At 46.3% G+C, this 16,257-nt stretch overlaps 1 protein-coding gene across 1 annotated transcript in view; it reads right to left on the reverse strand.

Moving 5' to 3' along the window:
* PTPRG (protein tyrosine phosphatase receptor type G) overlaps positions 1 to 14,017 on the reverse strand; it is a 394,385-nt gene extending 380,368 nt beyond the window's left edge. The window contains exon 1 of the mRNA XM_038149628.1: positions 13,548 to 14,017. Coding sequence (XP_038005556.1) covers positions 13,548 to 13,632 — 85 coding nt within the window. The 5' untranslated portion in view covers positions 13,633 to 14,017. The remainder of the gene's footprint in view (positions 1 to 13,547) is intronic.
* Positions 14,018 to 16,257: the final 2,240 nt, after the last annotated feature.

A 16,257-nucleotide genomic window follows, 5' to 3' on the forward strand; every position in this document is an offset into this window, starting at 1 on the left:
GAAAGGTCTCTGGAGCTCTTTTTGGTTATATATCCAAACCCACAGCATTAGCTCCTTCTCAGCCACCTTGGCACCCCTGCAATGTCATCCTGGAAGGCAGGACAGCAGAGCCCCATCATAAAACACCAACAGTGAGCAGGCCTCTCACAGAGCACATGTCTACAGACAGCAAGGGCAGGCAGAGAGGTCCAGTTTTTGCTGATGCTGCTCATATCAATCACAGCAAAAGCCAGTGAAAGGCACCAAGGGAAACACTGGATAGTTCATCAGCTTTCCAGAGCAGACAGGACACTACCCCTGGCATTGATCCTTTATTTCACCCAGTACAGCACGCCCCAGCCAACCAGTAGAAATGTGTTCAAAGCTCTGTATTTCACGTCCACCTCACCAATAAACACTTTCAGCAAAGCCCACCTGCTTCAAGGTAATGTCCAATGTATCCAACTGAAAGCAGCAAACTCCAGATGGCCTTTACTACACAAAGAGAAGCAAAAAAGGCAAATCAGAAGCAAAGAGACTGTAAAAATCAAACTGTAAGGCCTCTGTCTCAGTGTACCTAGTTTAGAAACACCTGGTTTGGAAAGAAAGAACACTGTTTCATTATAGAAATGAAGTGCTCATAGCCTCAGTTCAACTGAAAGCACAACTGTCAAGCACATCAGTAATTCTGAGTAATTCTGTCCTGCTCTTCAGCTTTTTAGCAAGTGAACTTGTTACTAATAGGGTGCAAATGAGACAAGTTGGAGTTGTTACTCATTGACAGTGAGCATCTTACAAACCTCATCTGTCTCTGCGCCCAAAACGCCTGACCATCTCTCCCAAATACAGAAGTGAAGGGGGGAATGCAATCTCAAACCACAGGAATGAAGAGTCATTGATCAATGAAGTCAGAACCGTACAGTGTGAAGGTGTAATCAAGATTACTGTGAAATTACAAGACTCCACAGAGCCAATGAAAAAAGTTCATTTTCTTCCTAAGTTGGTTTTCACCTTGGAAACTAATTGTTGAAAGAGAAAAGGTCACACAGCTTAATAGCATGAAATAGGGAAAACAGTACATGCAGATAGTGCTTGACATGAAGTATTAATTACCTTTTTGGCAGAGCATCTGTTTGTGCTGTGATGTATTACTCCTTACACTGAGCCATGGCTTGGGGCTCACTTGAGGTAGGTGTCACTAGTGTGTGGACAAGTCACTTCTACCTTACATGCCTGGATCTCAGGTGTGCTTATGGATTTTAAGCACAGCTGGTTTCTTGGCACATAAACAAGCATTGCTATGTGGTTTTAAGTTATTAGTTAGCTAATTAGCTGTTGCTGTTCTGTTACCAAATTCAAGAAATCTACATGCAACTCCTGTGCTGCCTCCAAGGGTGAAGGAAATGTGCTCTTCATCATGTCATCTAGTTACTAATTATGTTTTTGTTCCTACAAAACACTACTTTAGCTATTAACTTAAAAGAACAGTCTCTTGCTTTGATTACCAGGGTAGCCAGTTCTCTCTTTTTTGCCCTCTTCCTTAACTCATGAGCATCTCTGAATCAAAGCAAGTGGAAGGAAACGGTGAGAGGAAAATGAACCCAAGAAATTAAAGTAACAGGTATCTCATAACACTTAGGCACTTCAAAGGAAGGTCAAACAGGAAATGAGATTTAGACCAAGCAAAAGGTTCTTGTATTCAGAATTTAGCATTCCAGAAATTCTTCAACATTTCTTAAATTACAAGAAGCATTGAGCAAGATCACAGCAACCCAGAGAACCACATGATAAAAATACAGGCATTTACCTTTCCAGCAAACCACCAAGGATGATTACCTTGTCACCCTGTGATCAACTCACAAGAGCGGCAACACTTCCTCTTTTGGACATTTCATCAGAGCACTGCCTTCAAGTATTTTCTCTAATATTACATGATGGCTCACCACTGCCTTACCTGGGAAGCCCCGGCACTACTGCAGTGTGAATTCCATGTTGAATTTGACTCAGGATAATTGTTATTGCTGGCAATCTGCTGGCTGTGGGGTAAAAGCCAGCTGACAACACAACAGCTTCTTACATGAATTGGCATAATGCAGAAATATCCTAGCCAAAGACTGAAAGCACAGAGACCCAGACTCTGCTTTTTCCACTGGAAGTCATCCCTGCAGATCACTGCCCAAATGTGCCAGGGAAAGCCTCAGCTACCTTGCCAGTGCAGGACTCCAGGGTCTCAGCATTCACTACAGCCCCCAAGATATTTTTAAACTACTTCTAACTGCCAAGGATTTTTTAATAGCATTTATTTCTCAGCGATGACTTAGAGTAAGTGCTTATTTTTAAATCATATTTGACATTTTGTTAGGTACATTGGAAAATAAACCAGTTCCTACATATGCAAAAATTAGGAATTAATGAGGCCTGGCAATTATCTTGACAGAAAGAACCAAGTGACTTAGTTGAACATACAGAGACTCACTTAAAAAAAAAAAGTCTACTCTAGTAGTTAAAAAACAAACGAAATTGCTTCTTATTGATTTTAATTTAGGTTGAAACACTGGCTGTCTCTCCAACAAAGCCAGAAATGGAAACAACTATAAATGAGTACAAGATGTGATAAGACAGACAGATTCTTAAGCAAGCGAGCATAGAGATGACCTCCAGTTTAGACAGTAGTTAAAATATGATATCATATGTATGGATCAATAAATAAGTTTGCATTTGTCTCAGCTCCAAAACCTGGAGAGCAACATTCTCTTTTCTTCAGCGACTCTAAAATGTTATCCAATTAAGCTCTGGGTTTTTTTTTTTCCTTACAGATCCTCTAGATTCTAATTTACAAATAAAATCAAGAGAAGCAATTAAATGTTTAGTACTATCAGCATGTTTCCCCAAGTGATGCACATGTGGAACAGAATAGAAGTAGTCCAATCTTGATACAGGAGAACGGGTTACAAATTGAAATACGTTCCCATTACCATTACTCACAGGCTTCACGCTCCAGCAAGTCCCAGAATCAGCACACACTGCCCATCCCTGCACAGGAGCCTGCACCTCCAGGCTGCAGCAGCTCTGATCCACTGCACTCCAGCCTCCAGGGCCAGCACAGGCACAGAGCAGGGCTCAGGGTGCGCAGGCAGAGCGTGTGCAGCACACAACAGCACTACAAGGGACTTTTGGTGATGGTCATCCAGCCCATCACGTTAAAGGCTAATTAAAACCTTCCTGGCAAACTGCCTGGCCACTCTTCTCTGCTCTCCAGACAGCACGCGCTGCCAGGGCTTGCCTGAAGCACACCAGAGCATCAGGATCAATCCAGCATGATTTATGATCCTTTCAGCACACCAGAACTTGGGCCAGCTTTACCTGCTAGGTACAGATCAGGTCTTCTAAGTGGTTTTTGTGAAGGCTCCTATATTTGGAAGGCAGGTCTCCCTCTCTCCTTTAGTCATAAATATCTCTCCACTTTCTCACATACCTTTGCATACCTCAGGCTCTTCCCAGATAACATCAGGTCAGGGAGAAGGGACTGTTTTTTCACCATTTGATACATGGTATCAACTTTTTGGTATCAACATGGGACTTTTTCTCCAGTTCATGCTGTATTTTATTCATTTTATAAAAGATTTTTTACATTTCTCTTCTAGGGTCTCTGTCCTCTTGCATTTTACATGGGTCTCTATGTGGGGAAAAAACCCAAAACCACTTAATAGAAGAAAAACACAGTTGCAGTGCCACAAAAATAGGCTGGTGCAGCACCTGAAGTTATTTCAGCATTTAGTATCAAAGTTTGTTCGCTAGATTTCAAGTAACTTGTTTTGCTTTCCTTTTGATTTCCATGAAGTTTCCCTCTGTGTCATCTCTCTATAAACACCAACCAAATCAAAGACATTGGGAAAGTCCATGAACTAAATTCCACAGCACAGGGAAACTGTGATAGCAGCTTGACAATTCTAGAGGTAAAAAGCTAAAAGGATCCAAGGGAGGCCACCCATCACAGCTGAGATGGTCTCAACACAGAGGGTATCACCACACAATTTCAGAAAGCTTTAAGCATTCCCCCAAACAGAGTAACACCATACCTCATCAGAAGGCCCATACAGAAGAACACCACACCACTTCAGAAGGCCGCAAACTCTGCCCTTCTTTTTCTTCAGCCCAGCCTTTTATCCCCTCATGGTTCATGCATTGCACCTGTGTGCCCTCTGCTCCCTTTGGGGGTTGCTCAGTGCCCCTGGGCACTCCATTGCTGTCAGTGCTGCTCACCTGCTTCTCACAGCTGCAGCTCACTGGGGAGGAGGCTCAGCCACAGCCCCACTCCCGATTACCCCAAACTGTGCACCTACAGCTGCCCCAATGGACACAGGGTCACAGTAACACAGCAGGTCTCAATTCTTGCCAATACCTCAACATCCAGTCCCCCCACCCGATTCCAGCAGAGGAGGAAAAGAAACGCTTTCTACCAAAAGGAGCAGCACCATGAACAGTAGCAGGGTGAAGGTATGGACACGGCAAACCCTCCCCCACATTCCTGGGAAACGCTTTGCCTCCTTGGGATTGCACCACATGGCAATGCCCACTGCTGGTGTCTGATGGAGCTCGTCTCTAATCCACACCCAGGGTGGTAGGTGTGGCCAGAAGGTCACAGGCAGGTTCTGGAGCAGTGTGAAACTTTCAAGGTCTGACAGAAGTCAAAGCCTGAGTTTGGCTCTTTAGATAGCTCCACGTCACCTGGACTGTTAGAGGATGCACGGATTGGTACTCCCTTAAAAACTGCTGGGCTTAAAAAGGAAACAAACAAAACCAGAATAAATGATCTGAGCACTAAGACTGCAGAGGATTCCCGTCATAGCAGCATTCAAGCCACGTTAAAAAAAATTATTAAAAAACAGGGAAAGAAAATGAATTTGAAGAGGTTATGAAAATAAAGTTAGAAACCCTAAGAATCAGTGATCCACACCACATCTACTGAACAGCAGAGTGTTTTGTTCAGCACTGACTCCAATAATGATCTAGAAGTCATACTAGGCAAACAATCAACATGAGCTTCCTTGCTGCGCCAGAAAAATAGGCCACTGAAAATCCCTGGACAAACAGAAAGGGCAATAGCATTGCACATACATAATATGAACAAGACCAGTGTTCAGTTCTGGTGTGCACCTTTCTACAGAAAAAGAAAAAACCCAGAGAAAAGCTAAAAAAAAATACTCTGACAAAAAATTATTCAAGGACTGGATAAAATCTCATGACAAAAGGTTTGTGAGGTTCAGGTCACTGGGTTAATCAGGACATTGTAACATGGTTTTATCCTAATGTGGAAGTACTCTCATGGTAACAAAATATCAGAGGGCTCTTCAAACTAATAGAGAAAAGTGACACAGATAAGAGACAGTTGTTAAAGTAGTTATATATTTGTAGTTTGATATTCAGTAATTCAAGCACCACTTTTTTTTGGTGGCTTATTTATTTTCATAACTACTTGGCTGATAGAAAGAAGTCTGGGATAATTTCAAAATGGCCACCAAACAAATAATTGATTTAAAAGAGACAAATGACAACAATTGCAAGGACTGATAGACATGATAAAGCATCCTCCAGAAAGCCAGAATTTTAATGGACAGATTGGACATCTCTGCTTCACCACAGGCAGACTCATACTAGGAGATGGGTTTGCATTTCACCACACAGTAAAAGAAAAACTTTTGGAGAAGTGTAAAGACAGTATTAAAACAGCACCCCTCTGACACAAGGCCACCCAAAGGGAATACTGACAATAACAAGCACAGTTGTATTCCAGAATAATGTCATGATGAGGGTTATGGGACAAATCCTCACCTGGTGAAAGCTGCCACAGCAGCAGCAGCAGTCATGCCATGATGGTGTGCAGCAGCTGAGGCTCTGCCATTGCACAGAGAGAAGAAATAACAGAACATGCACAATTTGCACCCCCAGCTTGCAAATATAACAATGAATTAATTCACAGTAAACAGGAGGGAAGCGCTTTGCAATGCATAAACAATGTAGTAAGAAACAATTTAAAAAGTCACAGTTTCTGAAACTGCTGTCACTGAGCACAAACTTTTAACACTTACTTAAATAGCTAAAACTGCACAAAGGTGTCACTTCAGAACACAAACAGTTATACAGAAACCATATAATCTGATGCAAAACCCTTGGGCAAAGAAGGAAAAATAAACAACTAATTTTAGAACCTGAACACTCCATTAGCACTTCTCACCAATTAAAATATGATGCAACTGCTGTCAACAGGCAAATTTTAGTTGCATTTTAAGCATGGATTTAAATACAAAATACACAAGCTTCTGCACTGTAACAGTAATAACCCAACTACCTACAAGTAGAATGGAGGCCAAGAAGAAGAGACTTTCAGCTGGTTTTCTCTGCCCATCCAATGAATGGATGCAATGTTTAAGAGACAGACATGCTGCACAATCCCTCATTTCTACTTTGACTGCAGTAAATCTATACCATAATCTCCACAAGTCTAAAAGCACCTTAGTAATCTAAATGTCAATGAAAGTCTATAAAAATTTAATCCTTAAACTCAATTTTGATGGCAATGTAGATCTGCACTTAATTATTTGAAAGTTACTAGGTATCTTTATTGTTTCCTGAGGATTGGGAATGGGGAGGGATGGCTGGACACAAGCCTCATGCTGAGGCCACTAAACAGGGGTTTAATAGAAACATATGTCTAAAAAAAAAAAAACCCACCAAAAAACGCCACTAAAGTTGCCCTAAAAAGCTCTTTGTCAAAACCTATTTATTTTGAGGCACGCATCACGAACTTCACTACCTTCTAAGATATAAACCAAATTCTTGTAAAATCCAGAAGGGGAGAGGGGATGTGGAAAAAGGGGAAAAAAATTATTCAGGGGAGCATTTCTGAGTGCACCAAACTGACACAAAGGCAGACAGTGGTTCTCAGTGATGGGAGTTCCTTCAGGGACATTCTTGTTCCAAAGAAATGTACAGACCAAAACAAAGTTATTTGCTTTCAGCTGAGGACCATCAACACGGGTCAGGACAGAAATGTTTTTATTTACCTCTGCAGTGGAAAAATTACTTTTACAGTGCATTGGCAGAACATTACCATCACATCCTGCTTATTCAGTGTTCATCTCTTCTTACACTGAAGTCCCCTTCCACTCTGGGACAACCAACACTGGTCATCATCCAGCCTGACAACCTCTCCGAGGAACCCCAGGTCTAAGACTTCAGACTGTTAAAAAACAATAATCCAAGTAGACACTTTTATAGGAGCAAGAAAAGGGCAAGGACTGCTTCGGTTAAAGCAAGTAGTATAGCATTTCCTATGTCTCTCGCAAGCCTCCTGCAAGAACAGAAGATGGAAAGAGTGAGGTGAGGGAAAACTGAACGACTCTTACTTTGCCTGTGCGAAGTTATCAGATAGCTTTCCTTTCCTGTCAGCAGAATAAATTGACTCCCAACAGAACTTTTAACAGCACTCTGTCAGAGAGACAGGCGCATTTTATTTCAAAAAAAGAACAAAGCAGCTGCCACAAGACCAAATAACATCCTGCATTTTGCTCCTAAATACCACTGCAGCTCTTCAGGGCTCAAGGTTTCATTCATTACATTGCTGCAAGCAGAGAAAAGGATTTTTCAAAGGAGCTTTCCTAAGCTAAGCATCTAAGTCTCAAAACACCTAGATTTTCTTTAGAAAGGCCCCCACACTATAAGTCCCTCAAAGCAGGCACTGGGCAGGATAAACATCTATCAGGCATCACTGCAGCATTTATGCATAGAAAAACTGCAACACCCACATCAATTGAGATTTTATGTGCCAGTACTGCTGGCAGGTGCATGATGCAGACATGTTTTAAGTTCTAGAAAATTGTTCATCATTATTCAAATGTCTTGGTAATTAAGAGCACTAGTACTTCAACTCCCAAGCAAACTTGGAGATGCATAATAAAACCACATGAAAAAAAACCAAAAGGCCATACAGTAACTCATTTACTTTAACCATAGTTCACTTGAATACTAATTCAGATTGCTGTAAAGTGAGCCATTCAGTGTAGCTAAACACAGTGACTGCATGAACTCCTGAGCTCCCTTACTGCCCTGTGCCTTCACTCCTCCTCCCCCAAAGCAGGGAGTTTATTCCCACCACTGTCTCCTCCAGCTTCCCAGCAGTAATATCAGGGGAAAGGAAAAATGAGACAAGAATAGCAATATCCATGGACTATCTCAGCAGCATCATTGCTGTGCTTGCAGTCTGCTCCCCAATTCATCTGTTCACTCTCAGGGTGGGAAGAGATTCTGCTTAGGCCACAAATATGTGACAGCTCAAGGCACAGAGCTGGAATCTGCTGTGTCCTGGCAGCTGTGCCTCAAGAAATGTGTGCACATTGAAATGCAAGCATTTGGAGACACAACCAGTGCAGCCCAGATTCATTCAACAGCACACTTGTCCTCAGTGAAGTGGGCTGAGATCATCTTGGAGCACTGGAGGACCTGCTACCACCACTGAAAGGAAGAAACCAACTTGACTTGCCCTGGGGCAAGTAATCTGTACCCTGCAAAACAAATAACATGATCATCAGGGCAAGATACTGAGTAATGGAAAAATTAACAGCACTCAAGGATCACTTTTCTGTGCCCTTTTTTTTTTTTCCTCTAAAGGTTTATGGACACACATGTGTGGAAACTAGCTGCTTTCATCCAAAGTTACTCTCTAGCTGGGCACCTCCAGTTGGCCCAGGTTCTTCTGCTCAGGGTGAAAGGGAGCATTAATGCACATCTTCCTTCTCCGCTTTGCTTCCAACCCATGCATGTGTTCACAAAACTGACATTCCCTGGTGGAACTGGGCTGTGCCTGGCAATCTGTGAAGCTGCTCCCATCAACCTGTGCAAGAAAACGCAGATCCACAATTTTCACTTGGAGGAAACACTGCCGTGAGTTTACCTCATGAAGAAGGGAAAACTTGATTAAGATATTTAGACATCTAAAGCAGCAAGCAGTCCTCAGAAGGAATATATAAGCCATAAATTAACCCATGTGGTGCATAGCTAAATCCTCAGATGACTCCATATTTTTAAAAACATTTGTCAGATAAGCTTTCACTTCCTAAAATACTTAAGAATTGTTGTTTAGAATTAAACTTAAAGTAGCATGGCACAAAAAAATAATTACAATTTCACCAACACACAGGAGCAGCTCTATAAAAATGGAAGCACAATAACTTGGGCAAACAGAAATTAGGCTCATTTTTTCATAATTTCTCTGATTAAAGTTATATATTAGCTAAAGAACAGTGTTATTACTAGACCCTTAGGCTTCAGAGCACATCATGCCACATGTTCATTTGGCTGCTAAAAAGCAGCAACCAAATGATTAGCACTTTTTTCCAAGGACAGTTGAGATTAATAGTTTGAAGTCATTCCTTAATTTAACCATGAAACTTGAACATTTAAATTAGAGTCAACTTTAATAACATTTATTTCAGAAAACTGTAAGTATGTTAGTCCTTGAGCACTGATTATAAGATGGATAGAGCTGTTAGCTGTCTTTTCAGTAATTGGAAACAAATTCCAACTATTAAACTTACTGAACTTGGTAACAGTACAGCCAACACTTGTCCCTGCAAAGACCCAGAAACTGGGAGTGAAACCATCACCCTACTGAATCAACAGGTGTTTTCCAGTGATTTTTTATGGTACCAAGCAGGATCTTTTTGTTCCCCAAAGGTTTCCAGTGTGGATGCAGATGGGACAGGTGAAGGACACGGCATCTCTGCTTGCCTCACAGAAGTTCATCACTGCTCTAAGACACTCTTTTCTGAACAGGATCAGAAACCCTCACATCCTCCTTTCCTAGACAAAAAAGAGAGGGCATAGGGGATAAGAGAGCAATAAAAGAAATCCTAACTCATACGCACAGGCAAAAAATCCTCCTTGTTCTTCCAAGCAGAGCAACATCCCCAGCCTGGGTACTGGCTTTGTAGATATTGCAGTATCCGTGAGGGAATTCCAGTTACTCTCCAACTGTGTTCCTTTCTTTTTTTTTGAATGTTCTAAAATCCTTTCCTTCTGAGATGCCTCTTCCTCCCTCCTAACTTTAGGAAGCTCTTCCTCTGGCTGGTAGCACAGACAGCTCCTGTGATTACTGGAAGACTTTTGCAAGCTGGGTCCAGGCCCTGTTAACCACAAGGCTGCTAAGGGACAGCAAAGCTCTCCCTGGAGCTCCCCCCTCAAAAAGCAAATCACAAGCTCAGCTCTTGCAGCCTGGGAAGGCTCACTTGACTGTCTTTATCTGCAAGGACTACATAGCAACCCCCTATAACATATTTTGAAACAGCACTGAAAATAAGGGATAATTAAAATGTACGAAGTGTCATCTTCATAAAAGCCACAGGACTAAATAAAGTCTTGGAGGGCCCTCTCCTGTACATTCCGTATTTCTCTACGTGCACAATGCACCTTCCCCTGTAAAATCTTCACTAGACAAAGCCAGTCTTCTCTGTACCTTTAGGAATCTCTGAAGTAGTATTTACTTAGTTCATAAGGCATAGCTCCCAGTATAATTTTTCCTCCAAGCAGAAGACAGTTGCGTGCAAAATGAACTCTCAGCTCAGACCTGTGAAGACTCAAAATCCAAAACCCATTTAGGCAGTTACCAGGTTAGCAACAATTTGATTCATTACCAGGGAGCTAATCTTTAGACTCAAGAAAATTACTGTTATTTATGCATCTAGCCTAAGATAATGGTAGCAATTGTCAATCCTTAGACAACAGGAGTGTCAAAAGAAGAGCTAAGAACTGCATAAATGTGTACCTTTTCCTTCACAAAAAAATATTTACTCTCTCTTGGCAAAGCACCAAGAAATCAGATAGTAAGGATATCGCCTTAATGCTAATATTTATGTCTTACTGATGTTTGATACTGTGAATTTAGATTAATGAGCAAACAGACCCCATGGAAACAACCTCTCTTACTTTGTCTTGGTTTGATTTATTAACCAATGCAATTACAAGTGACAAGCCCACAGAGAAATACACTAAACAGCTCAGAAAGAGGAAAACCTTACCCACATATTTTTTTGCCAGAGTGACTCCTTTCTCTTACTGCAACCAGAGCAATACAACGAAAATCCCTACTTAAAGAGTGAAACCCTATTACAACACTACTAACAAAGAAATACCGCAAAGACTTATTTTCTACATGGTTCATTTATTGTTACTGAGCAAAGAAAAGAATAGCCTTTATGTTTCCTCACAAAGTAAAGTGATTTGCAGGGGAGAAAACAAGTAGTGACCTCTCCTCCATTTAAAGGGAGCTAGACATGAAACGGGGAAGAAGGATGCTTACAAATTAAAACCATGCTGACAAGCACCTTACTTCTTTAATCCTCTCTAGAAAATGCTATGAAAAGGTACAGAAGCATTTGTGGTAGATACAAAATGGTTAATATCTGGCCGGGATTCCCTGCCAACACAAATTCCGATGATTTGCCATTGGATGTTGTCAGCACCAATGTCCTGTTATAGCCCACAGAGATCCTCCCTGCAGCTTCCCTGCCTCGGGCATCTCTGATGTGCGGGATCAGAGTCGGAGGCTCCCCGTTTCTCAGGATGTTTCGCTCCCAGCCCTCGCTGCACGCACACCGGCTACTGCTGCTCTTCAGAGGAAAGCTCACGGCAGCGAGCAAGCACCGAGCTCTAACATGGTAGCTCTGGACCAAAACTAAAGGCATAAAAGCCTTTCTGGAAAATAGTTTGCTTTCCAGGCAAAACGAACAGCCCTGAAACATTCCCGAGTATTACACAGCTGTTTTATGGCTTCTGGCATTAAAGAGTTTACCAACACTCTGCAAGAGTCCTACTACCCTCTGCTTGCATCCATCTCCATATTCGAACCATAATGCAAATATTATCTGGTTCAAACACCGCTGATCTAAATCAGCAAGTCATACAATACTGTCATATTAAACCAACATCAGGGCTTGTTTTCCTGCAGCATTCCTGGAGCCTGCCTTCTAGATGTAATTACTATACAATATATATCAGAACCAGAGAGAAAGGCATCACTCCAAGGGCTGAAATTGAGAAGAAATCAATACAAAGAAGATAAATGTTTCGTCCAAAGCTGCAGAGGTATTAACCCTCTCCCCAACTTAGTTTCTTTCTGCTTCAAATCATGTTACCATGTGAGAAGCTGCTGGAAGGAATGGGATGGGTCTATCTGCTTAGCTCTGCATTTGGTGTTAGGGAAAAAAAGGGCATTCCAGGAAGAAATATTTTTTTTTAAATTAAAAAAAAAAATCGCATAAGTGAAAGTTCCCATAGAACCTCCAGAATATAATTATTTCATTAGACTCTTGCACACCTGGCCGCGGCGAACAGCCAGGGCAGCCTCAGGAGCCCACGGCAAGGACGGGAGAAGCCGCGGTGGGGGCAGCTCCCTGCAGGAGGGGCTCGCGCGGACCCCCCGCCCCATCCCGCCGGGCGGGAGGAAGCCCGGGGCAAAACAAACCCCGCGATCCCTCGGGGCTCCCGGCCCTTCCCGGGGCTCCCGGCCCTTCCCGGGGCGGCCGCGGGTCCCGGCGGGAGCGCGCGCGGGGCGGGAGCGCGCCGGGCGGGGCCCGCGCTGCGCGCCGGCGGAGGGGCGCGCGCCCCGCGGGGGCGCCGGCGGCGCCACAGCGCCCCTGGCGGGCGGCCCGGGCACTGCGGAGGCGGCGGGAGCGGGAGGGAGCCCGAGCCCCGCGAGTTCCCCCGGGCCGGGGGCAGCGGCGGCGCCGCGCGTCCCAGAGCGCGGAGCGGGGCGGCGAGCGCCCACCCGGCTCCGAAACACGCGAGCCCTGCGGTTCGACGAGGGGCCATAGCGATACGCAGGCACCGGCCGCGGGGTTCGAAGTGGGGGGAGAACTGCGCGGTGGTCGCCGAGTGCCCCCCGCCCGCGGAGCCCCGCTCCCGCGGGTGCGCGGTGGCGGCTGCACAGCTCTAGCCCCGGTGCGGAGCGGGCGCGCAGCCCCGCGGGACTCCCCCCCCGCCCTGCCAAGGTCAGCACGCGGCACGGCGAGACCCCCACCGCGGACACGAGTGGGGCGGGGAGGGCAGGGACCCGCGCAGCGCGAAGTTTCTGGCGGGGGAACCGGGGGGCTGCGACGCGGGGTCGGAGCGCGGAGTCACGCTGCCTTTCGGGGCGGCGAGCGGCGGTCCCGCAGCACAAAGGGAGCTCCAGGCAGCCCCACGAAAGAAAAGCAGCGAGCAAGGACCGACCCCCCCAACCCGTTCCACGCCGCCGGGCGCTGCAGTGCACCGGAGACCGGGGACACCGCGGCGGGAGCGCGGAGCCGAGCCCGTGCTCCGCTCACGGCCCCACTCGCGGGCAGCGCTGCCCGCAGCCGGGAGAGTGCTGCGGAGCGGGAGGAGACCCAACGCTGGGGCCGCCCCGGCAAAGGGGCCCCCGCGATCCCCAGCGCATCCTCCGCGCCCGCGGGGTGCCCCGCCGGCTCCCCACGGGGGTCGCGAACACGTGTGGATGAGGCACCGGGAGCCCCCCCCCAGCCGCCGCGCTCACTCACCGGGGAAGCACACCACATCATGGAGCACGGAGCTGGTGATTTTCAAGAAAAAGATCCACCAACACGGTTGCAGTAGCCTCCGCATGTCCAAAGCCGCACATCGAAAGGGGAAAGGGGCTAAAATAATTAACACACAAGGGGAGGAAAAAAAAAAAGGGGGGGGGGGAAGGGAGAAAAAAAACTTGTTGAAAATAAGTTTCTCCCCGCACCCCTGTCCCTGCGGGAGAAAGCGGGGGGCTCCTGCTCGCCTTCTCTACGGAGAAAAAAAAAAAATCCCCCCAAGCGCGGGGCAGGGGGAGGACAGAGACGAGCGCCGGCGGGGCGCGGGGACCCCCCCGCGCGGCTCGGCGGGCGCGGGGCGGCGCGGCTCAGGCGGGCAGCAGCGGCGGGGCGCGCATGCCGCGGACGGGGCGCTCACAGCCGCCTCCGCGCACGGGCGGGCGGGCGGCGGTCAGCCGGGGCCCCGGCGCGCTCCATCCTGCCGTACAGGAAGTGGCGGGCGAGCCCGGATCCTGGCGGAGACTTTAAAGCGGGGCGAGGGAGAGAGAGGGAGAGAGAGCGCGGCGCGGCGGCGAGGCGAGGCGAGGAGAGGCGGCGGCGCGCCGGGCGCCCCGGCGGCGCGCCCCCGCCGCCCTTAAAGCGGCCGCGGCGGCGGGGCGGGGGCGCGCTCGTGTACGCGCTCCCGCTCCCGTGCACGCTCCCGCTCCCGCCCCGCCGCCTGTGTGCGTGTATCTGTGGAGGACGCCGCCGGCAGCGGCGGGGCTGGGGGACGGTGTGTCGCCGAGCCGCGGAAATTCGCCGTTCGCAGTTTCGGGTTCCGCGCTTTGGCCCCGGCGGTGTCTGTCGGGAGTTGCTTGTCTCGTTCTGCCGCCCCCCGGTGCGTGCTGCGAGGGGGCCCTGTCCTTCGTGGTCCCCCCGCTACTTGTGTGCATCACTCGGGGTGCTGTCAGAGGGGTCCGACCCCCCTCCTCCCCGCCCCAAAACCACGCAGTTTCCCATCCCTTTCGAATCTGTCCCCCACAGAAATCACACAGCTCGGTGCTGTGCCGGGTATTTCCAGAAATCCTCATGGAAATCATTCAGATTTTGTTCTCCTCCAGTGGTATGTATCTTTTTGGGTACTGCAAGAGACACCTCCACCCCCACTACCCCTAGAATCACACAGATTTTTCCTCCCCCAGTAATACTCATCATTCTGGGTATTGCTGGAAGCATCCCACAAAACTGCTATTTTTCCCCCAATATAGTGCATTATACTACATATTTCCAGAGAGCCACCTCAAAATGAGATAATTGTTTGGTGTTTCTGCAAAGTCAGATGAAGGCTGTCCCAAGCCACTCTGCATCCACCCCCCACACCCCCCCGGCAGCAGTTTCTGAATGAGTGATAATTCTGCACAGGAAACAGAAGCAGAAAATGGTGTGAATTCAGGATGAAGGGATGGTTGCTTGTACTTGGTATTTCCTGGCTGTGCTGTGGTCTGCTGATGTTTAAATTTCATTCAGTGGTAGTTTTTGTCTGTTTCTTTGTTAATTACATCCATTCCAGGGATTCTGTTTCAGAAAGGAAAGGGTTTGGCCAGGTTTATCAGCGAGTAGTGTGCTCAGCCCTGGCTGGCTCTGCCATTTGCTATGCTTCTCTTTGCCTACCTGCAAACCTTCCACATTTGTGGTGTTTCCAGAGCAGAGGAGATGGTCGGCAGGAGGAGGAACAGAGTAGGAAAATTTGTGGAATGACAGTGATTTTCTCTCCCACTTCCTCAGCTCAGGGGTCACTAGAGCAGCGCCCTCAGGTAATTAGCATTGTCTGCAAGTGGTTTTGTGTCCATCCAGGTTTACCCTGCTCAGCACAGATGCCAAGGCAGTGGATTATGCTGCCTCCAAAGGAGGCTGTCTCCATATCAGGAGATATTTGTAGCCTTTCCTTTGACTTTCTCTCCACACGCCAGGTCACGACTGCCAAACATCACGGTTGGAAAGTAAAAGTGCAGTCCTTATTGGCCGAAACTGCTCATCCCAGTAGGGATTATTCAAGTGTAAGGATTTAAGGACCTGATTAGGATTCTCTGCCCTTGAGGACACTACCCGTTGGGGTGTGCAAAAATTAGAGAAGGTACTTGTGTAAGGATTTGTCTAAAGCAAAGCAAAAATTTATAGGCCCTGGAGAACGGTCTCATCCAACTTGTCCATTAAATCATTTCCCAGAACATGGTTTCAACTCTCATAAAAAACAAAGATACAATTTTAAGAGCTAAATTTTCTAGGTGGTTTTTGTTCCTATGAAAATCAAAATCAAATCCTCTCCTGCCTTGACCTTTTGGATTCTGCCGTGACATCTGGGCTCAGTTACTTATTGGGCTGTTCAGAAAAACCTGCAAAATATTCCCCTTTCAGCAATTGATTGCAACTTTGCTGTTCTATTTCAGCAGATAAGGAGGCAGGTTCTACACCAATACTGAGACTTGCCTCTTCAAGTGATGTCTCCCTGGTATTACAAGAGGCAGTCTTAAGGTGTTTCAATCTAAAAGTGGGTTTCAACAGGTCTCATTACATAAAAAAAGTATTACACACTATTGCAAGACCACAAAAGAAGAGTAAAAATAGTGGATTTTTTTTTTCAAAGAGCAGTTTGAATTAGTATTTTTCTCACTAATTTAAAATCCTTTGCAAAAGCTGTTAATTGCACCATTTTATATTTAAAACATATTTT

Source organism: Motacilla alba, chromosome 12, assembly GCF_015832195.1.
Source record: "Motacilla alba alba isolate MOTALB_02 chromosome 12, Motacilla_alba_V1.0_pri, whole genome shotgun sequence".
NCBI lineage: Eukaryota > Metazoa > Chordata > Aves > Passeriformes > Motacillidae > Motacilla > Motacilla alba.